At 35.3% G+C, this 23184-nt stretch overlaps 3 protein-coding genes across 3 annotated transcripts; 1 reads left to right on the plus strand and 2 right to left on the minus strand.

Moving 5' to 3' along the window:
- Window positions 1-1534: 1534 nt before the first annotated feature.
- Window positions 1535-6177, minus strand: LOC116004180 (probable plastidic glucose transporter 1). Its single transcript, XM_031244124.1, has 12 exons — window positions 5931-6177; window positions 5700-5823; window positions 5348-5548; window positions 4914-5013; window positions 4433-4545; window positions 4014-4107; window positions 3779-3935; window positions 2950-3096; window positions 2772-2845; window positions 2558-2646; window positions 2315-2429; window positions 1535-2216 (listed from the first exon to the last, which is right to left on the minus strand). The coding sequence occupies exons 1-12, from the start codon at window positions 6133-6135 to the stop codon at window positions 2019-2021; spliced, it is 1617 nt and encodes a 538-aa protein (XP_031099984.1). The 5' UTR covers window positions 6136-6177; the 3' UTR covers window positions 1535-2018.
- A 5576-nt stretch (window positions 6178-11753) lies between these two features.
- Window positions 11754-15175, plus strand: LOC116010122 (protein NRT1/ PTR FAMILY 6.4). Its single transcript, XM_031249393.1, has 5 exons — window positions 11754-12020; window positions 12129-12252; window positions 12350-12567; window positions 12786-13327; window positions 14017-15175. Exons 1-5 carry the CDS (start codon window positions 12018-12020, stop codon window positions 14909-14911), a joined length of 1782 nt encoding a protein of 593 aa, XP_031105253.1. The 5' UTR covers window positions 11754-12017; the 3' UTR covers window positions 14912-15175.
- Window positions 15176-17168: 1993 nt separating this feature from the next.
- On the minus strand, window positions 17169-21178 carry LOC116011455 (chromatin remodeling protein EBS-like). Its single transcript, XM_031251020.1, has 5 exons — window positions 20847-21178; window positions 20223-20565; window positions 20045-20113; window positions 18920-19061; window positions 17169-17891 (listed from the first exon to the last, which is right to left on the minus strand). The coding sequence occupies exons 1-5, from the start codon at window positions 20917-20919 to the stop codon at window positions 17865-17867; spliced, it is 654 nt and encodes a 217-aa protein (XP_031106880.1). The 5' UTR covers window positions 20920-21178; the 3' UTR covers window positions 17169-17864.
- Window positions 21179-23184: the final 2006 nt, after the last annotated feature.

Consider the following 23184-nt stretch of genomic DNA (forward strand, 5'->3'; position numbering starts at 1 on the left):
TAATAATAAAGTGGAGAATTAACTTTATTTAATTAATGCATGCGCGGCTGGCTTTCGGCTCCAATCTGATTCCATTCTTCAATCTTCACACACATCTTTGTTACATTCCAACGACAGAGACATGCACCTTTCAATTCTTCCGAATCCGATTCCCATGAACACTCAAACCTACTCAACTCAACACACTATTTTTTTTACCACTCCCACAAAATGATCATTCAGTTGTGATGATAGAAATGTTAATTTTGATTATTAAATGCTCAAGAATTTAACTGTTGTATGGTTACTTTTTGAAAATCTGAAGCAGATCAATAGTTTAGGTAATGCGGATTAATGAATATTTTTAGAGATGACTATTACTTTGATTTACAAAAATGACTTTAAAAGTAGGATTTTGATGATTTAACAATGAAAGTCAATGTTTGAATCACATGGACTAATTCTGCCACAATCATGATAATGTGTAAAATTTGATCATATGATACCGTCTCACGAATCATCATATGTGAGATGTGTCAATTTTTTTATAAGTATTTTATTTTCTCTCATAACTATTAAAATTTTCTTCAAAAGTAACCATTCAAACTCTAATATTATTCATAAATAACAATCAATCAATTTATCTCTGATTATTATTACACTTTTTTCATAAATAATTATTCAACACGTAAATATTACATTTTGATTTAAAAGTATTTCATTTTTTTCCTAATTCCCTTACAAGTAACAAACAATTTATTAATTATTAGTATTACATTTTTCAGCGTAAATATTACATTTTTATATTGACCCCAAACAGTATCACAATAGACTCACCCTATAATGCATGGACCAAATATGGTAATATGTATAGTTTAAAAACTGAATTAACAATTTGCTCAACATTAGAGAATCAAAATTACTTTTTTTAATATTAAATTTCACAGGTACGAGGTCGATATTCACTAAACGTGAGACATTATGTATAAAACTATATTTTAGATCGAGTTTGTGCATAAATCATTAATTAAATAAAATAGGTTAATAGTAAGGACTAAGGAGGATGAAATAAGATGGGGGCATAGCATATCCAAAGAGTTGTAAAGTGGTAGTGATTAAAAAAAAAGGATAAAAAGGAAAGAGAAAAAGGGTAGGGGTGAGGACCACAAGATTGAGGATATAATAGTGATTTTAGAGGTGAGGAATTTGGAATAATTTGTATTGCCTTCCAAATACAATCATCCAAAAGACCTCTTTTCAATGTATTCCTCCTCCCACTAACATACAAACAACTTAACCATTTTACACTTGTAATTGATAAACAAACTATTAATACAACTTCAAAGTCAAAGAATAAACCCATGTGCATGACATTTATATTAATTTAACTTTTTTTGTGGGTGTTGAGAAAAACTCGCAGTCGCTATCTAAAAGTGTGCACTAGTAAATCACGTCTTATGACCCTAGCTAATAAAAAACAAGGAAATAAATCAGTCTACTTATCCATAACTAACCAGCTCAAACTAAGTGAGAATCAGACTTATAATATTATAGTTACACAACCAACAATCGAACCAATTATTTTATATTGTTATCACATAATCCTTCATGCTCCAAAGTTACTTGTTACTACACTGGATTCTTCACCCAACCTGTATGTACAATGAATGAGAAGAAAACACCTTTATACTGATACATCAACAAAATTGTACTGATACTTCACTAATTGATTCCTTGTCGGAAAACATTAAAAAGGACAAAGAAAGACCTCCAACGAGGAAGCACACTTCAAGAAAAAGGTGGGGATAGTTTTGTACATTATAACAGTTGCAGAAACTAATGAAATCCTCCCACTTCACCTTGGTGTTTTCTCTTTTGTTTGAATCCACTGATTCTCTGATGCCCCTTTCAACTGCAATATGAGTTTGAAGCCCAAATGTTGTTAGAGCATCCTAGGTACAATGTTTCTTTGCCCACACATCAATCCAGCACTAATAAACGTATATTCCGTCGCCTTTTTAAACGAGAGAATAATTCCGTTACTCGTTCTTCCCCTGAAAGTTTGGATTGAGTGACATCTCGATTTCTTCAAGAGACCGCCCTTTGGTCTCGACTGTGAAGTAGTAAGCAAAAGCTGCTGCCAGAATGGAAAAGCCACCGAAGCTCAAGTAGACCGGGGCGACCCCGAGCTTCTCAACGAGTTCCAAGAAGAAAAGACCGACCAGGAAGTTGCACACCTGTTGATTCACTGCGAAGTAAGAGACGATAGGGGAAAAGAATGTGTATAGTTAAACATTACCACTCCATTGTTGAACAGAGAAACTGAGAGATGTACCCAGTGAACAGAGAAACTGAACCCCATTATCTTCCCCCGCGTCCTGCTGCTGCTAAGCTCGGGTATTATTAGACCGGTTACTGGCCCGGCTCCAATGGCAAAGGTGAATATATATCTAAGAGTTAAAGCAAAAATGAAGCATTGTTGACCGAGACATTAAAGATAGAAACTCCAAGAAAAGACAATTACTCGAGCAATTGATATGCTATAATTTCAAATACTCAAGGCATCAATGAAGCTTACAAGAGACTCCCCAATATCGACAAGTTGCCACTTATGTCTTTGTCAACTGGAAAGCTGACGGCATAGACTACTAGGAACATCGAGACAGCCTACAGAAGACATTCCACGCAAGTCAATTAATATGCTAATAAGATATGGCAATGCAAATTTGATACCCTATGAATCATGCTGTTAATCTAAATCAGTTGATATGTAAAACGAGTTTCTGACTCACCATCCCAATGTAACTTCCAATAAGAAGCTTTTTTCTCCCTTGTCTATCCATTAAGTACGAAGCACAAAGTGCACCTGTAGGTGAGCAAATATAAACTTGTGTAATAGATGCAAAACATGTATACGTGTAATGTAATCTATATCCACTCAAGTACGGTTTTCTAAATTTAAGTAGTTACCAGCAAAGTTGGTAAGTCCAACATATAAGCTCGCTAAAGCACTGCTGGAGATTCCAACATCTTTGAAAGTCAAGGATGAAAAGTAGAGAACTCCGTTTATGCCAGCAAACTGTTGAAGTACGAATAGCATACCTCCAATCAAAGCGACTGCAAGCATCAAAATAGTTCAGCCTAACATCAAACACTAACACTTGTGTTGCCATCATATGGTAATAAGCTCATATTACAACTTGAAGATGTGAAAGAACTATTAAAGACTAAAAAATATATGTTAAGGGTCTCATTTCTACATGTATTCAAGAAAATAAACATGAAATATTTTCAAGGCTTTTAAGCAAGATGTAATCTATCTGCATGTATTAAGAGAGACATTGCACTCTCGTCCCTAAAGAGAGGTCGGGAGTTCGAACCCCCTCTCGTATGGAAAAATCAATTTGGTCAACACTTTGCCCCTTAATTGGGCCAGCCCGATGCGAACGGGAATTAGTCTGAGTATGGCACAGGCTTAAAGGTGCCTCCTATAGTTAGGGCCTGCTCATGACACCTCGTGGTCTGACCAAAAAAAAAATGCCTATTTGCATGTATTAAAGCCTCTTCCAACAACCCCAAACTATTGGGTAACCCAGTTCTAATATCTTTTGAAAGGTCCACTTCGGAGTGTGTGGTTGATTGCAAATACAAAGCATGTATGGTTTAACATATATGAGTTGGTATGGGGTAAATACTAAATTAAGAGTTGAATTTGTAAAAAGAAGGCGCAGTTTGTATATAACGCGCAAAATGTTGAAGCAAAATCACGAGAGACACTTAAAAACCACCTTAACACAACCTCTAGAGTGTGGTTCCTCTAGGAGTTCCAACCAACTGCTGTCCAAGTCACCCCCATCATTTCTTATTACAGATTGAAATTCTTCAATGGCTTGGTTCACGTAGGATGCTCCCCAGAGGTTCCTAATAACTTCTTTGGCATCATCAACTCTTCCAGCCTGTGGGACCCTTCACGGCAGAATTAGCAAAAGATAAAAGTAACCAACAGATGTGTTTTAAATGAAGAAGGAACATACTTTACATAGCCAGCGGGGGCTTTCAACAGCATATTGCATGCCAAACACAAGAAGAAGTCCAGGAACACTTGCAATATAAAACAGTATCCTCCACCTGGTAATGGTAAATTTCAATTACACGGTTAAACAGACAATAAGTTCTTCAGAGAAAATCACTAAAAGGACTGTTCCCGCAAGTCTTGTCAAGAATAGGTGCTTGACATAAGGAAACCAACAAATTGTTAACATTAATGGCTGTCTTTCACTTTACGATTACTTTTCTAGGGCTTTCCCTTTACCATCTAAATCTTCTATGCTTTCATCTTTCTCATGCAAATTCTTTGAAATTTGGATGGTAACATAATACATTAGGAAACAGAATTGAACTATACAAAGAAAATATCACCAAAAACAAGTGAAAAAATAAAATTAAGCCATACCAGTGGGGATCATTTTCTGAGGGGATTCCTAGAAATAGTGAAGCAATAATCCCAAGACATGTACCGATTTGGCACAAGGTCCCCAGTGTGCCCCTATGTTTTGTTGGAGCAACCTAAAAAACAAACATTAAGTGAACAAGAGAAATGGTAATATCTACTCTATAATTACAGTCAATCATTTTAGCCATCCTTCTTGTATCTTCTTCTCTTTAGAGATGGAAAATTTCCACCCTTTTATCTAAGTCACTTTACTAATTAATAATTTCGCTTATTGCAAAAAGCAATCATTCCACCCCTCCCTACAGGCTACAAGGGAGAACCAAAATAAAAAATAAAAATAATAAAAAAGATCAAGCAGAAAAGATGGACGAAGAAGTTTGTAGCCTTGTAGGACTTGGAAATGCTATGTCTAAGCAAGCCAAGTAGGAAAGAATTGCCTTATGGTCTTATGGAATCGACATTTCACTAATTTAAAGGATACCTCGGAAGTATACACAGGAACAAGAACTGTATTTACACCAATACCAAGGCCAACAAGAAATCTTCCCCATAGTATTTCATCTGTTGAATGAGCTTGTGCGCTGCCATAAATTGAGGAGCTTACATATTAAAACGGTGAAAACCAACCACAGTCAAAGGTCATGTATCAGCACATCTACAATTGCCGAGACACCATTGATTGGCATGAAGTGTTTGCAAACAGAACGAATATGTGAATGAACTTAACACTTATTACACAAGAAGGAATGCATATCACAAAGTAGAAGCTCAGAAAAGAAACCTCAAATATAGTGATATTAAGCATTATTTTTTCCTTAATCAGTCCATAGAAAGTCCTTGAAGTGCACAAGAATTAAACAGTATAGAGTAAGGAATTAAAATTAGGAACAGTTTCAACAGGAATCCTAAGGCTACCTTATAAGTGCACCAAGTATAAGCGGTATTGTGTCAATTTGGAATGTGCGACGGCATCCAAGTCTGTCAACAAGGGATCCACAGCTTATGCTCCCTATGAATGCACCCCCAATAAAGATGCTGACAACAAGCCCTTCAAGCAGTGAATTCCCTTCAAAGCCAAGCTCTTTGGCAATTGACACAATAGGACCATTCATCACTCTGCACCAAACAAGCATGCATATCATAATCAAAACTAGGAAGGAAAGGTTTCTGTTCATCATAGTCTCCAAAAAGTCCCAAAAGGCCAAAACCATCACAGCCTATAAATTTGATAAGTAAGACTATTAAGTAATGAAGGGATAGGAAATACCCAATGTGATACCCAAAGAGGAAATTGGACATAGAGGCAATCAAAATATGCGGAAAAGCAGGTAACCAACCCAGATCAACCGCTTCAACTGTCCCATTTTCTTGAAATGAATCATTCCCACCGTCTGAACATTTAAGCATAACCAAAAGATCCAATCTTTAACACCAATAAATCCCAAAATCAAGAGATGCGCAGTAGACATGAAGAAAAAGCTGAGGATAAAAATCATACCTTGCTTCTGAACCTGGGGCTTCGATTCTTGGAGCTGTTCTTTCTTGGAAGCAGAGGCAACTGTTAGGCGTAGCTTCCTGGGATGTGAGTTTGAGCATAATTGGAACTGTAGCGTGCCACCAGGAGTGTAGCGGGAGAACAGATTTGGGTCGGGCTTGGCGGCGAGTGATAGTTGAGGAGGGCGAAGAACAAGCGCTCTTGACATTGCGGATAATGAAACCAACGTTACTGCTAAACAGTGAAGACTAGAAAGTACAACCCGGAAAAGGAAGTGTGGATATCAAATTGTGGATCATAAAATCAGTTGGAATTGTTTGTTGAATTGGAAAATGATAATTATCCACTCCTAAGGGTGTGCAATGGTCCATTTGTTTTATTAATAATCGAAAAATGTTAACATAATTGTAAGTGAACAAAAATTCAAATTGATACTTACACTTCTCTAAATTTAAGTGTCCACTAGACACTCAATGATTAAGATAGTAGTGAACATAGCCTACCAAAAAATCAAAACAATCAATTTTTCTATACAAAAGAAAAAAAAAACTAATGAATAATGGTTACATAAATCTTGGCCAAATGGCCGGAACCAACAATATTAACAAAAATTATTGTGTTCAAACTCTTTGAAGGGTAGTTGTAGACTTGTAATTGATCATGGTAGCTGTTTAATATGCACATACATTAGCCTCCCTGTAGATATGAGTATATGACTAACTAAACAATATCAATTTTACTGAATAAATCCTCAAATTCTTAAGAGACGTAAACAGGAACTCACAAATTATTAACTTGTTTAATTTTTATATCAAAGCAAGTATGAAATTGCTTTTAAGCTCCACTCTAGCCTATTTTCAATTATAACAAAAGTTCCTGACTATGATAAATAGCCCATATTTTGTTGTAAGACTTGATGCAATGCCCACTCCATAAAAAAACCACAAAGCCACTCACTCTCCTTTACAATTTCAGATAACACTTTGATTGCCACTATTCCAAACTAGCCCTTTTTGTGCTCCCATCTACATTCACTTTTAAACTTAATTCCATGACCTTATCCCACATTTTCTTTAAAAAAAAATACATGCTTTAGTTTCAATTAATAATCTAAACTTTCAGACAATTCAATTATCCATCATCAGTTTATGCGGTCCGAAGATTTTCTTTTCCCCCCACCCCTAGCTAATATTCATATCTATACAATTTGGGGCTCATGTCCAATATATAAACATAAATAATCTCAGTGTCTTGCAGGCTTTGACCCAATGGTTAGGAGTTACTAGTAAAAGCCCATATCAGACAATCTGGTCTCTAAACAAAATGGCCCCATAACAGTTCACCAAAAATATTCGTACTGTGAGTGGACAAATTATTGTGTGGACCAAGGTCTAAAATGATATTATTTTGATGTTAAACAATAAATTTCGTACTCTATGCATGTGTTAGAATAATGAATATTATGGAGGAATATAATGTATTTTATTTGTTAGGATAATGTGTTTTATGTGTTAGAATAATGGAATTTCTGTTGTAAGATAATGTATTTTATGAATTTGAATAATGTACTTTATGTGTTAGAATAATTTATTTTATGAGTTAAAATAACGTACTTTATATGTTAGAATATTGTATTTTATGAATTAAAATAATGTACTTTATGTATTATAATAATTTATTTTATGAATTAAAATAATGTATTTTATGTGTTTTTAGACTGTACCTCACTGTGGATTACGGTCCACGTAATTATGATTGGAATGAGTGAGTAAGACATTGACGGAGACACAGACAGTACGTGTACGTGTTGCTGCACGTGATCAACATGTGGTTTCATTTTGCACTGATTAAAGATGATTAAAGATGAGAAAACTATGAAAGTTAATGATTGACAAGAATATGTTATTAAACAGATACTGCATTGTAATAGAGTTAGTAGTATTCAGAAAAAAAAAATGTTGTTGAAGGGTCACACTTGTGTGAGACCGTCTCACGAATCCTTATTCGTGGGATGGGTCGGGACGGGTCGAAATAACATGCAAATGTCATACTTATACGTGTAAATGTTATACTTATATTCAAATATAATACTAATCAATAATACAATTTTTGTTACTTATAAGAGAAAAAGTAATACATTTTTCATAATAAGTAATGTTGACAAATGCCCCTCACTTATAAGGGCAAATATAATACTTTTAAGGAAAAATATAATACTTTTAAATCGAAATATAAAAGTATTGTATTTTCCCTTAAAAGTATTACATTTACCTTTATAAGTAATCAAAATTTTATTCCTTATTAGTATTACATTTGAACATATAAGTATGACATTTGTGCATATAAGTGTTACATATGCACCTTGACCCGACCCGTCTCACTGTAAGACCGGCTCATACAAGTTTTTGCCGTTGTTGAATTGAAACTTAAGCGATTATGTTTTTTTTTTTTTTAATAAATACTTAAGCGATTATGTTAGTTCATCGTTTTGGATGCTCGAAAGCAAAGGCATGCTAATGATTAATGTTTAAAAAAAGATTATTGAAACAATGATATGCATAATAATAATGCTATTTATTGATTATTCTGTTCATATCATTATTGAACTTTTTCTTGTATTTAAAGTTTTAAGTGTAGTTAGGATATCCACATCACATTATAATCTCCTTTTTTATTTTTCACATTATAATAATTTTATTTAAAGTTTTTATTTTTATGCATAATAATAATGCTATTTACAACAAATTAATAAACTAATGTGTTTGATTATAATTTTTAAAATTTTAAAATTTAATTACTTTTTCATATAAAGTTCAATAATTTATTTCGCTTTTTTTTAAAAAAAAAATTTCTCTAAAAGCATATACTCCGTATTTATATAACTGAAATGACGTTAAGATTCTTAATAATATGATAAGAATGTCTTACCGATGGGACTTGAGGGAAGACTCCATGAAGAATTCCATTACCGATGCAATTGGGCAATTGGGACATCTTCCTCCAAAGGCTTTCTCCAATGATTTGGGCACATAATTTCACGTTTTAATCTTTTTATACTCGAATAATTATCTTAGAAGATTTTATTACGATGGAATAAATATAACAATATTTTATACATTATCATCAATTAGGAATATTGACGCATTAACATTTCTACTGGGGAAAATGGTTTAATTAAATAATCAAATTATCAAATCATTTAGCAGAATGCCAACAAGATTTTGTTGAGGATAAAATAATAGTCCCATTGGGTATATCTGGTGCAATCTCACCTATTTGTTATATTTAATATATGAAAAAAAAAATTATGATATTGTTTGACAGTGTGGCTTTTGTATTAGATATAATTATATATCTAATTTGAATTTTATTAGGTACAACAATGGAGTAAACAATATTTAGTACAACTAATGCACCGGATTATGTGTAATTGTACATAATAATAAAAAAAAAGTACATGTACTAATTAACATCTTAGAGCAACCTCAATGAAGAATTTTGTTATAGTTTTTGATTAATTTTACTTATGTGGATGAGAGATAAAAGAGGGAAGTAAAAATCATATATGTGCCTTCGCAACAATGCCTTCACAACTTGAGTCTTTGGAGTAGTGAAATGACATATAAATCTAGGACCAATAAAAAAATTAACGCTTAGAACTAAAATAGATTGCCACCCTCATATTTAACGCAATTTAAATAGGTTTGTTGACGGATGGTGAAAGATGGTCATTCCAAAATAATACTAAGACCAACATAGATTTTTTTTTTAAATGACTAAAACTGAAATGTCATTTATAAATTCAGGACTAAAAATACTATTAACTTTTTAAAATGATAAAATCGATATTAGTTGAAGAGGAAATTGATGTTTGTTTTTCTGAATTACATTCTTCAATGTAAAAGATAAAAAGGAGAAGCTGTGTAGGCAGCTCAATTTGAAGAAATCAAGGATCGAGTCTCACCAGCAATAGTGTGCGACCCTTGGCGGTGAGGATTGAACCTTTTCGTAGAAGATAAAAAGGAGGTGTAACATATTTTTACCTGACTAATTTTTAATTTTTTAATTTTTTTTTGAATGGAGAGATAAAGTGCAACTGGATCACTTGCATTAAACTACAAAGCCATTGAAGTAAAAGCGAAATTGATGTACGGTTGTGTCATTTTCGAATCTTATAGGCCACACACAATAGGCCATAAGCTTTCCCACCACAACTCCACAAGGCACATACTTCCAATAACCTATTCTATATATATCTAATATCATACAACTTTTTGATTTTGCTACTATCAATACAAATAAAATTAATCTCGATATAACATTAATTGATCCATTGAGAAAATTTGTGATACGATTAACAAAAATGATTGATTTGATAAAAATCATTCATTTTATTTATTTAAAAAAAAGTGGTAAGTTAATATTAGTAAATCTTTCAATGAGTTAAAAATTTTATTAAAAAAAAAATCTTTTTAAAGTTTAAGATAAGTTTTAAGTTTTGACCTTTAATTGGTGTTATAATTCAGTCTAACTTAAATTATGTGAAATAAGAAAAATGTTGTACAACTTGGATTTCTAAAGCAACAAATCTAACTTGTAGACAAACAAGAAGATGTGGAGGGCATGCATACTCTCGTCCCATCTCCATATTTGCCAAACTTTGTAATCTTTAGCCCCTTAGTCATTCAATTCCAAATAAATAATCATCTTTTCCTCATCTACACTCTTTAGCCTAATGCTCCTTACTGATAATGACCGAAGCACAACTAGATTAATTTGACACTAATACAATATGCAAAACAAATTATACATATTTAGCTCAATAACCATTTATATATAGGGAAATTGATACAAATTAAATAGGTAAATTTTAATAGTAGTGGACAAAAATATGAAGCTTTTAAAACTTGGATAAACCTATGAAATGCTCATTTGGAAAATGCATTTGAGGCTTTGATGTTTTTTTTTTTTAATAAAAAATATATATGTATTATTTGCCATTGCATTTTACTTAAACGATGAGATAGATTAGTTGGTTATTGCACATCATCTATGTAGGTGTTGTTATCCGGACTCGTGTTTGAAACTTGTGGCTACACAAGTAACAACCAACTAATCTACCTCATTGTTCGAATAAGTTCTAGCAATAAATAATACGTATAGACAATTTATTTTTTATTTTTTATTTTAAAAAATAAAGCGCATTTGGCAAATGGGTTTAATGTATAGTATGAAAATACCTCAAATGCATTTGATAAATGCTTTTGAAGTATTTTCAATTAAAAAATTTTTGATCAAAAGTTAAATTTCTTTGGGAAATGCATTTGAGCCCAGTCAAAGTTGTTGAATAAATAAATATGGACATTACCTGAGGAATCATATTATGATGATATATTTGCATCCTTCGTAGATTTATACTATAACTTTGTATATCTTGTATATATTAGATTGAAGGTTGAATAATAAAGATATATTATTCTCTCTGTATTTCTTGTATTTTTCTTTACTCTATTGCTTTTCTGAGATATAAATGGTACAATGATTTATATATGACTGATAGGCTAGGATTGCGAGAATTGTTCGGATTGAATTTTTCTAGTGAGGTTTTTAGAGAGGCGTTAGTATGATATAATAATGTTCAAGGGGGGAGTATGTGTAAATAAATAGACGTGGATATTACTAGAGGGATCATATTAGGATAATATATATCTCTTCATCCTTTACACATTTATAGCTATACTAGAATGATATATATCCTGTATATATTGGATATTTATAGTTATATTAGAATTCTATATATTATTCTTCTTCTCCCAAAAAACTCCATGGATGAATAAGATTTATGATTCTCTCTGTATTTCTTGTCTCTTACTTTATTTTATTGTTTTCCAGAGATGTAAAAGAACATCAAGTGTATTTTTCCAAAAGAATTTTTCCTAAGTTGTTCATATTTTTGTCTACTAGTACTAACATTTGCCTATTTAATTGTTTCAATTTGCCTTCATATATATACACCCCGCCCCCTCTCCGCTAACCTTTCTTCTCCAACCACAAAACTAAACCAAAGGCAGGCTTCATTATCTCAAAACAATGGTAGGATCAATATCCTATATTAGCTACCTAGTTTTTTGTTCTACAAGTTCATAGGTTTAAGTAACATGCTTTTTACCTGTCGTGGGATTCTAAATGATGCATATATAGGTTTTGGTTGATGGCGGCCATGATGAGAAAGAAGGTGCGGCGGCGGAAAGTCCGGTAGACTACCGTGGGAATCCGGTGGATAAGTCGCGAACCGGCGGATGGCTAGCGGCCGGTCTCATCCTAGGTACGGTGTGATTTTAATTTGACGGCATTTTTGTTAGCTCCGGCGTGAAACTTTCTGTTTGTTGTGATTATTTATTCTCTGTTTTTGTGATCTGCAGGGACGGAGCTTTCAGAGAGGGTTTGTGTGATGGGAATCTCCATGAACTTGGTGACGTACTTGGTCGGAGATTTACACCTCTCCTCCTCCAAATCCGCCAACGTTGTCACCAACTTCATGGGCACGCTCAATATCCTCGGCCTCCTTGGCGGTTTCTTGGCCGATGCTAAACTCGGCCGCTACTTGACCGTCGCCATTTTCGCCTCCATCGCTGCTCTGGTACGTCAGAGACCAGTTAATTAGTTGGATTCAGTCTTTTTTTTTTTTTTTTTTCTAGTGTTAGTTATGTTTAAAAGTTTTAGAGAATTGAAACATATGAATTTATAAGACTAGTTAACTGGTTGGATTTAATTTTTTTTAATGTTAGTTGTGTTTATGAATTTATAATATTAGATAATTGGTTGGATTAAGTCTTTTAGCTTGTTTTGAGTGTGTAGGGGGTGACGTTGCTAACGCTTGCGACGTCGATTCGGAGCATGGTACCGCCGCGGTGCGACGTGAGGAAAGGCCACGAGTGCATTGAAGCGAGTGGGCGGCAGCTAGCTCTGCTCTACATAGCGCTATACACCATAGCTCTGGGCGGGGGAGGCATCAAGTCCAACGTGTCCGGGTTCGGGTCGGACCAATTCGACGCGTCGAATCCGAAGGAGAACAAGGCGATGATATATTTCTTCAACAGGTTCTACTTCTGTATCAGCCTGGGATCCCTGTTTGCGGTGACGGTGTTAGTGTATATACAGGACAATGTGGGGAGAGGGTGGGGGTACGGCATATCCGCCGCCACCATGGTAATCGGCGTCGCAATTTTGCTCGCCGGCACGCCCATGTATAGATTCAAGAACCCGCAGGGAAGCCCCTTGACGGTGATTTGGAGGGTTCTGTTCTTGGCCTGGAAAAGAAGAAACCTTGATTATCCTTCTGATCCCTCCTACCTCAATGAATTTCATACCTCCAAAATCCCTCACACTCCCAGGTTCAGGTATGTTATGTGTGATTCAGATACACCTAACATTTTTTTTTTTAACATTCTATGATTAGATTAGATTAAGGAGAAAAAAAATTATAGTATTATTTTTTCTTTGAAACAAAAAATTATAATATTATAATTTAGAGTACCTAATTAATTTGATTTGATCAGTTTGGCCCTCAATGGTCGGGCCAAACTTAAAATAGTAACATACTCATCATTTGGATCCTATCTTTTACATTGCTACATGGCACAAATTTGTACAAATTAGAAAGCATGGACCACCCCAGTCCCCACCCACCACATGCAATACGATACCATCTTAGGGTAATCAAGTGGCAAAAGAACTTTTTTGTCAATAGTTATATCATGGACACAGATCCACCTTACAAAGTGGACCCATCACAATTACATACTGAATGTTCACAATTTATATAATGTTCACAATTCAAATTGTAATATTCAGTAATGAAATTGCTAATATTTAATTGTGAACATCCTGTATATAAATTGTGAACATTCACCTTGCAAGGTCCACAGAATAATTTGCCCTTCTTTGTGGGGAAGAATTTCTAAATAATTTGAGTTCAATTAGTTGGGTGACCTAGACCATTAAACAGGGGCTTTTTTTTTTTATATTATAAATATTACATTTTCATCTTGATTGACTCGATGCTGTAATGTTTTCATGTTCCAAGCAGGTGTTTGGACAAGGCAGCGGTTCTGGACGAGTACGCGGCAGAAGGAAACAGGAACAACCCGTGGATAGTGTCAACCATGGCTCAAGTCGAAGAAGTGAAAATGGTGTTCAAGCTGATTCCCATATGGTCAACCTGCATACTCTTCTGGACAGTTTACTCTCAGATGAACACATTCACTATAGAGCAGGCCACCTTCATGAACAGAGAGATGGGCACCTTCGAAATCCCCGCAGGCTCCTTCTCATTCTTCCTCTTCATCACAATCCTCCTCTTCACCTCCATAAACGAGAGGGTCACCGTCCCTTTCGCCCGAAAGTTCACCCACACCGTGCAGGGAATCAGCAGCCTGCAGAGAGTGGGGGTGGGGCTCTGTCTCTCCATTGCAGGAATGATAGCCTCTGCTCTGGTGGAGAAGCACCGCAGGGGAAATGCAGTGCATCACGGCTTCAGAATCAGTGCATTCTGGCTGGTTCCTCAGTTCTTCATTGTTGGGGCTGGAGAGGCTTTTGCCTATGTTGGGCAGTTGGAGTTTTTCATCAGAGAGGCCCCGGAGGGGATGAAGTCCATGAGCACTGGGCTGTTTCTCAGCACGCTTTCGATGGGATATTTTATCAGTAGTTTGCTGGTGACAATTGTGGAGAAGGCCAGTAAAGGGAAATGGCTAAAGAGCAATCTGAACAAGGCTAAATTGGATAACTTCTACTGGATGTTGGCTGTTTTGGGAGTGATAAACTTCCTGGTTTTCCTCTTTTTCGCGGGGAGACACCAGTACAAAATGCAGCCCAGAAGCATCTCAGAGGCTTCTGCAGAAGATCTCAAGAATCAGAAGGAGATGATGGCTGTTGAGGACAAAGAAAAGCAGTTCATCAGCTCTGAGTCAAAGGAGGTAGCTTAATGGTGTGTTGGGTTCTGCTCCAAATACAGCAAAACCAATATAGAAGATTTGTTAAAATCCAAGTTCTGTCAAAAGTATATGTGATCATCATCAATTGTTGTTGCTATTATTGAGTTTTGTTTCATTTCCACATTGCATTGTAAAGTGCATGTAGGAGCTAGTAATGCAAGATGTCAGCTTATAAAGTTTTCTTTTCAAGACAGTTGTAGTAGAAATTTTTCATTCAGATAATGGGAGCAGTTAACTGGGGGCTTAAACATGAAAGATATTCAGATATTAGGTTTGATAACTTGGTGTCCCTTACCAATTTTTAGCAGGCTACTCACATGACAATACGAGGGTATCCAACCAAGTTGGTCAGATTTTTGGCCAATTGGCCTTCTTGGTTTGAGTTGGCAATTATGAATAGTCCAAGCTTGTTTATTTCCTTATGGTCCTTTGCTGGTTAGAGTCACAAGCCAAGGTTTATCCCGTGCACATCCTTTAATAATGGTTGCAGGTTTCCCTTATCATTAAAAAAAAAAAGTATTCAATTCTTTGATTCTACACTTTAATGTGAATATTATGATGCATATTGCCAGGGTGAATTGTTAGGGTAAACCATGCATGTGTTTTGGTGTAGTCATTTTAGTCCCTTTGATTTGGACATTACATTTTTCATCTTTGGTTTTTTCATGATGTTTTGGCACTTTCCGTCTCTACATTTAGTGGCTATTATAATTTTGTCATTTGTTTCGCTACATGTAAAAAAGAGATTTTAAGTGAACGTAAATCATTTATCAGTGTTGATAGCTACTACCTTGACAGAGATGGAGTTAATGGCTTATGGATTGTCAATTCGAGAACCAAAATTACCACCTCACATAAAAAACCAAGAGTGAAAAACATTTCAAAACAAAGAGACTGAAATAGCAACATTACCAAAATATAGAGATAAGCATTGCCATTTTCCCGAATTATTATGACCTTTATTTAGGAAGAGAATTGCCAGATGATCCAATCTTGGAAAACTTTTTACACAATAGGATTGAAGAAAATGGAAGTTGAAGAGCTGAAAAAGACACTTGAGCTCCCTTGAGTTCGTGTAGTCCACATATTTGATGTCAATTCTGAAACAGAAGCCAAAAGAGAGACGATAAAGATAATTCAGATTCATGAATGTGGTCAAGGATATCCTTCATTGTTTTACACATTATGGAGGGCAAGAACAAAAGAATAGATAAGATCAGTTATGAGCCAGTTTCACCAAACACAAAACAGTGATTAATAGCCAATTGGATGCGTAGAAGAGACTAATGGCTTTTAATTTGTTGAGAACTTGAGATCAAGAAAATTCAAAGTTCACGGGATGCAAGACATCATAACTAATCATGCAACAAAGATTAAGAGTTTACACCATGTTCTGAGAAGAACACTGGATGTAAGACTAAATGTCAAAAACTTATTTTCTTCGCGTATTGCACTTATGTCTGCATTACGCGAGACTATAGAGCAAACGTTTTGAAAATCCTGATATCAGTCATTGATTATACTGATCCAGTACCAGCTGCATTTGACTGGAGTTGTTATGGTAAGCAAATAAATTTACAGGAATGATAAAATTCACTCAATAGATTGCATAATAATGGGGAATAAAACATGACTTCTTTTTAACCTTTTGCATGTGTAGGTGTGATTTCTTATGGTCCAATTTTAAGAAACCCCACATGCAAAGGGACCACTATATTGCGCATGGTTGAAATTCCTCAAGCACCCGGCCCCCACCCACCCACCCCCCCAACCCCCCCACACACATATATAATATTTAAATATAATATTGGCATGCTACCAACCAAGGAAAAGTGTTGGTTGACAATATGTCCGAGTTGGCCCGGTCCCACCTTATTCATTCATTCAATTCGTTGGAGATGACTAGACAGGGAATTTCATATATATATATATATATATATATATAGATACACACACACACACGCATTTATTTGCATACAACACTTATCATTATAGACATTATTTGGAGGTGTATAACAAAGATCACAAAAGTAAATTAGCATAAACTATCCATAATTAACCGGCTTAAATAAAAAACACTAATAAAGAGTCAACCTTATAACTTTATAATGACAATATCAACCGTCGAACTTGGAACTTGGAGTCTTGGCTAGAGTTATCCCCATATATGTATTTAGTTGATTCTTGAGAATGTGAAGTTCTGGTAGGCAAATGAAGGTAATTGGAAATATCAATAAACCCCTGAAAGTCTGAAACTCCATTCTGGAATTTAAACCTATGCATTCAAGCATGTTTCTGTTAATCATTAACTTGTCAAATGTAGTGAAATTGATGGGTGTTTGGTGTTGGTCAGATCCAAAAAAAGCTCAAGATGGCCTGGGACCAATGTGATCCACATAATCAAACATGATTTAGATACAAAACACAGAATCTGACCCTGATTATCTCTTGTCCGGGTTTTGTAATTCCTGCTGTCATTACTGTCCTCAATGTCTGCCCTCTTCTCCCTGCAATCTCTATTATGAAGCAGCAAGGCAGCAAGGAGAATGCTGACATTTCCGCCATTGGGGCGCCACTGCAGCTGCCTCCTCTACTGCTAAATATTTATATACAACCAAAAAGAAGAAACGAAAGAGAGACCTGTAAGTCTGTAACAGTTAACTGTCTGCTCCACTTTGTGTTCTGCAATGCAATCTCCAGCTATTCCCTCTTTTAGGTCACAAGAATAACAGTCAATGGGGGAGTATGAACTGGAGTTGTATCCCAGTCTAGTCAAAACACATTTTATAAATTAACAAAGTCGCCATTATAAATTAAGAACAGCCTCTGGCTTGTTGATAAGCCAGTCAGTATCTTCTCGGCACTGTACATGTCCAGAATACAACAATACTCGAGCAAAGCTGGAGAGTAAAATCCTCTGCTCGCTGCTCATTCATTCATTCATTCATCTCTTTCTGCGTTTTGTCTCCACCTACAATTGTATCAATCAAAGGCAGATAAGAGACCAAACAACTTTCAATTTTCTTTAGTTTCTAACAGCAAAGTCCCAGCACATGCTGACACACATATATAGATACATATTATCTATCTATGTTACTATACAACATTGCATATAAATAGCAAACTAAAAACTAAATCTACATTTGCTCAACCTACCCCATTTGTTCCTCTCTTAATTGCAACTTTCTAAGGATTAACCAACAACCATGTTATTCTCTGTTTTATCTTAATTTCTCTCATTGAATATTCACTACCACAGGAGAGGAAACAATCCAAATCATCAGTTCTTTCAAATACAAGTCTTGAGTTCATATCTTATAGGCCAGAGATTGGGGTCTAGAACTTTAAATAAACATGAGTGTGCAACTGGTCATATTTGTTAAGACAAATTGCTTCAAAAGCCATCGCCCAACATTCAAAGGGAGATGGGAAAGGAGTAACAATAATGGCTCTTGCAGATTTTTTTATTAGAGATGATTAGCTGGATGATGCAGCTGCAATCATTTTCCTGTTTATTGTTTTATAGATTTTTACTAGTCCTCTGGTGGTTTAATCAGGCATTACCTTGTTTTTAATAGCAAAATCATAGTTATCAATTAGCATCATAACCAGCACCATATATAAGTTAATGATTTATGAGAGTGCAACTCAAGAAGACATTTTATATAACGACATTGTACAATAATTAGGAGAAGAGGATCATAGGAAAGCAGGATAGAAAACCTTTTCAAGTGTTTCAACCTATCAAGAGAAAATATGATAGCCCTATGTCACATTGCATGGACTGATGGACATCCTCACTTTATCCAACAAAAGCGCACTCATCTTCAAGCAAAACACTTGTATAACAAGGAAATTGGCTTTAAGTCCCATATTTCAATTAAAAACCCTACTTCCAGACCCCTAATACTAAGCTGTTAGTACAAAGCTGAACAACTTCTTAGGGGGAAAAAAACTGCAAAAAATGAAACTTTATTATGGTGAAGTATGTAGTCTCACCTTCTGCTCAATAGATGGTGGTCCATGAAATGAGTTCAACGGCCGTTTAGGTTCCTCCTCTTCTGCTGAACAGTCTGAACACAAGAAATGTGCTAATTTTTTTGCTTCCTCAATGGTCATACCCATACAGGAGGGATGAAACCTGAAATGTTTAAAATTCTGTTAAACAAGAGAAGAAAAATGAGCATCGTATTTAGTAAACGGCAAAGAACTCTATGATAGTTAAACTCAGAGAGCTCTACGATACCGTAGCTTTTTTTAGGTATGATAAACCTTGAAGAGAGTGATCCTGTTGCCATCTATAGCAATCAAGCCTAAGTGCATATAAAATATGGAGTCCTCTCATTAGCTCATACTCCCTTTCTCTAAATTTTTGGATAGTCCTTGCTAGGTTTAATGGTTGACCTCCACTCTTCTCCAGATTGGATTAGCTCACATTTCCTCCTTAGTACATCCCAAAAATGTTGTCTAATTTCCTAAAATAAACACCAAAAACAATTCTACTATCCTACATTAACCTTCTCACTTCATCTTTACCAAAGTGTAGCTAGAAGTCAAAAGTTATCTAGGGCTTTATGGGCAAGAGGAAAATTATAAACTTTTCTCCACTATTCTTAAAATGAGTGTATACACTATACTAGACCTTTTTTTAAGGGAGGGGGTATATTGACTATATTCTTTTAATGCTGGGCAAAAATAGACGAACAATTAATTTCTAATTGTGGTCTTGAACCACAAAGAAGTGTTTCAAAGAGAATTTCATTCAGATAACTGACTTCTTGAAGTCATCAGTGTGCACATATTGTAGAAAATTGTTGGTTTAGTGAAGAAACAATGGGAAAACAAACAGAGATAAGCCATGTATGGCACTTCAATCTTAATGACCTTTATGCCAATGGAAGCTTCTTTAGTGTTTATTGACCAAATTAATTTTGTTCTAAAACAGGATATAAGATGACACTATGCAATTCCCTTCCCTCTTTCCTCTCAAATGCAGCAAATATCTAGCCACCCAAATCAGTTCTCCCCACACAAACCATAATACCATCTGTAAAAGGAAAGGTACATAAAGTTGTTGCATTGAACTGTAAAGATAGAGATGAAAACGGAAAACAATTTTCTCACCAGTCCTTGCATCCTTCGCATTGTACCATGAGATCATCAGGGTTATATGGCATCTCACACTTGCAATATCTTTAGAAAGATGAGAGTAGTCACTAGTCAGCAGAGTAGCATTGCCTCAAATTTCCACTTAACATAACAGTTTTTTTTTAAACTAGCAGTAGGATGATGAGAAACTCACACAGCTACGCGGTCCGGAGTGAACCCTCCAGTAGCAGCTTTGTACTCAAATCTACAGAAGTAATCCTCGGGGCCCACATTCTCCAGCTTGGTATAGTTCTTGAAAGAATGCACAATGCACTTGTCCTCAATTGTGTGTGCACTCTGAATATCAAAGTGGTCTGACAGAAATAGCTCCTTGGCTCCATGAAACTGCCTGCGGCCGCCCATGGACTCCTCAGGGCGGTAGTACCACCTCACTCGCACCTTCACATTATTCCGGTGGTCAGCCTCGATCTTCTCGACTCTAGCAACATATGGGGGCTTATCCGAATCTGATGGCCTCATTAATACACAATCCCCAGCTGAAAAAGAAACACATGCTTTTACCCCTTAATAATCCTCAAAATAAAAATAGAAATAAAATTCAATCCACCTGATAGAAATGAAAAGCAATCCAAAATCAACTAAATAGGCCAAGAAATCGATACATAGCTCAAAAAATATACATTCTACATGTTCGCCCAAATTTTAGTCATATCAATCAATACGTGTATATAACAAAAAGCATAGGGCTTTAAGATAAAAATCGAAAATTTAGCTCATCGGAGAGAGTTAAGAGTAGAGAAGTGTTTTGATTGTTTACGTCTGACAACTTTATTGGTGCCTTTGATGGTGTAAGAGTCGAGGTCCTTCTTCCCGGGTTTCGTCTTCGCCATCGCAGCTGCTGTTTAAGCTCAGTCCGAACTCAAAAGAAAAGGGTCAAGAGTATAGAGAAGGAGAAAGAGAGTGCGTTGTAGAGAGAGAAAGCAATCAGGTGAGATATGATTGTTACAGTAGAAAATGGAAATGAAGTAGTCGGAAGTAGACAGGCAGAAACCCTAGATGCTGGTTAATCGGGAAGAGCATCTGGAAAGATAGAGAGAGAGAGAAGGCGTTGGAGAAGGGCCGGAAAGGCAGGGTTCTATTCCAATGCGGACTATAACTTTTCGGACGCATATGCATCCCTTCAACGTGTAATTGAACTTTTTAAATTTTGGAAAAATATAATTAAACTAACTTATTAAAATTAATCAAATAAATTTAATTTATATGTAAATAAAATGTCATTGATCAGCACTAGTTGTTATTAAACTGCGATTAGCCATCATTGGAGAAAAATCGACGAGCAACAAATGGTCGCATTATTTGAAGAAGGCGACCCAGTTGTTGGTCGCCTTCGCGAAAGAGTGTGTATAGTATGAATTTAAAGATTTTTCTCCTTCTCCTCATCATAAGTAATTCTTTTCAAAAATTGAGCTAAAAAGTCTCAATGGGATGATCTAAGAGCATCCACATCTGTTGAATATTCACGATTTTTTATGGTAACAATGTCAACATGGAGGAGAGATAAGGAAGAGAGAGAAGATGAGGGTTCCATCTGCAAGAGCTGAGTTTATTTCAGAAAGTGGGACCCACAGCTTTAATGTTCTCGCCACGAAAACTGTGCGTGACAAACACAAGAAGCGCATCATGGGAGCTGACGCCTGACATCTAATTATTATTATTATTTTGTTTAATCAGTTGTAATGTGTTTTTTCCTCTTTTTATCTATCCTCTCATATTCTCTTTCATAATCACATTTACAAAAACTTCTAAAGACCCACAAAAGAACCCTACTATTAGAGCATCCTTAATAGTTTTTTTTTTTTTTGTGATTTTTGATGGTTTTTGTAAGTTTGATTAGAAAATAGAAAATGGAAGGGGAAGAAAAAAATAAAACAAATATGATTTTTAAAAAATAAAAAAACCAGAGTTGTCCCGCGTGCCTAGATTGTGCACGAAATGCACACAGCAACAATCATTTAAAAAATGGAGGCAATGTTCCAAACACCCTCAATTGGAGATGATCCACAACCTTCTCTTTCCTCCTTTCTCTTTCTTCGATGTCATAGAACACTATTCTAAAAACCCAAAATAAATCATTGATGTGATGCTCTTAAGAATGCTCTAAGTTAGATACATGTTAAATTATAGTAAATATGGAGATTAATTTTATCATTTTTTAAGTACTACTAGGCAGACACTCAAAATATAAGAATTTAATTATGTGGTCGAAAAAAATAAAGGGGCACACCTAATATAAGAGTAGACTCAATATTGCAAAACGTGTTAAATATAAGGCGAGATAACTGGATAGATATCTGCGAATTTAAAGTATGCAAACACAATCCCAATTAGTTATATTATTATACATGTCCCGAGTCCAACTAAACATCGGACAAAACCTGTGCATTACCAGCATATGCTAGGAATAATAAGACTAGTGGTGGAATAGTTGGTGTTACATTATTAATATTGGTGGTTGAAGACTTGGAAGTGAGTCAAAGTTCCTCTTTAAAAAAAATAAAAAATTTCAACACCCAACAGGCCACCCCTAAACCCGAACATCTCTTTGAGATCTATGTAATCGTAGCTTTATTCCGCCCTAGTTAGCAACGCAAAGACAAATTATAAGAATTAATTTAAAGCATCAATTTTTCGGTAATGGTGGCGGCGGCTCATAGGCCAGGTGGGAGATACATGCAGGCTGCAGCGTGAGAATAATTAGATTACAAAGATGTGGAGAGGAGGCAAAAGAGGCAACGCTCCTGCGTTTAAACTCGCATATTTATTTAATGTGAGACAAATATATATATCAGTTTATCAAGCCTATCATCTTGATTGGCATTTGTCCGCATGAGATCTGATAGTTTGATTTGATCTGATATCGTAACACACTATTCCTGGATTGATTATGGTAGACCGTAGACTAACATGGCTGATCTGTACAATACTCCAAAAAGATGCTATAAAATTTAAAAATTAAAGCTTCAGAAATCAAGAATCAGATTGGAACTAGCTAATTCCTGAACTGTTACCGCTAGTTCAGGCCAAAGCCAAAACTGGACCTTCGACTAAAATATTTCCACCTAACAAATATCAAAGTCCCATTACAAATAATT

Source organism: Ipomoea triloba, chromosome 2 (assembly GCF_003576645.1).
Source record: "Ipomoea triloba cultivar NCNSP0323 chromosome 2, ASM357664v1".
Taxonomy (NCBI): Eukaryota; Viridiplantae; Streptophyta; class Magnoliopsida; order Solanales; family Convolvulaceae; genus Ipomoea; species Ipomoea triloba.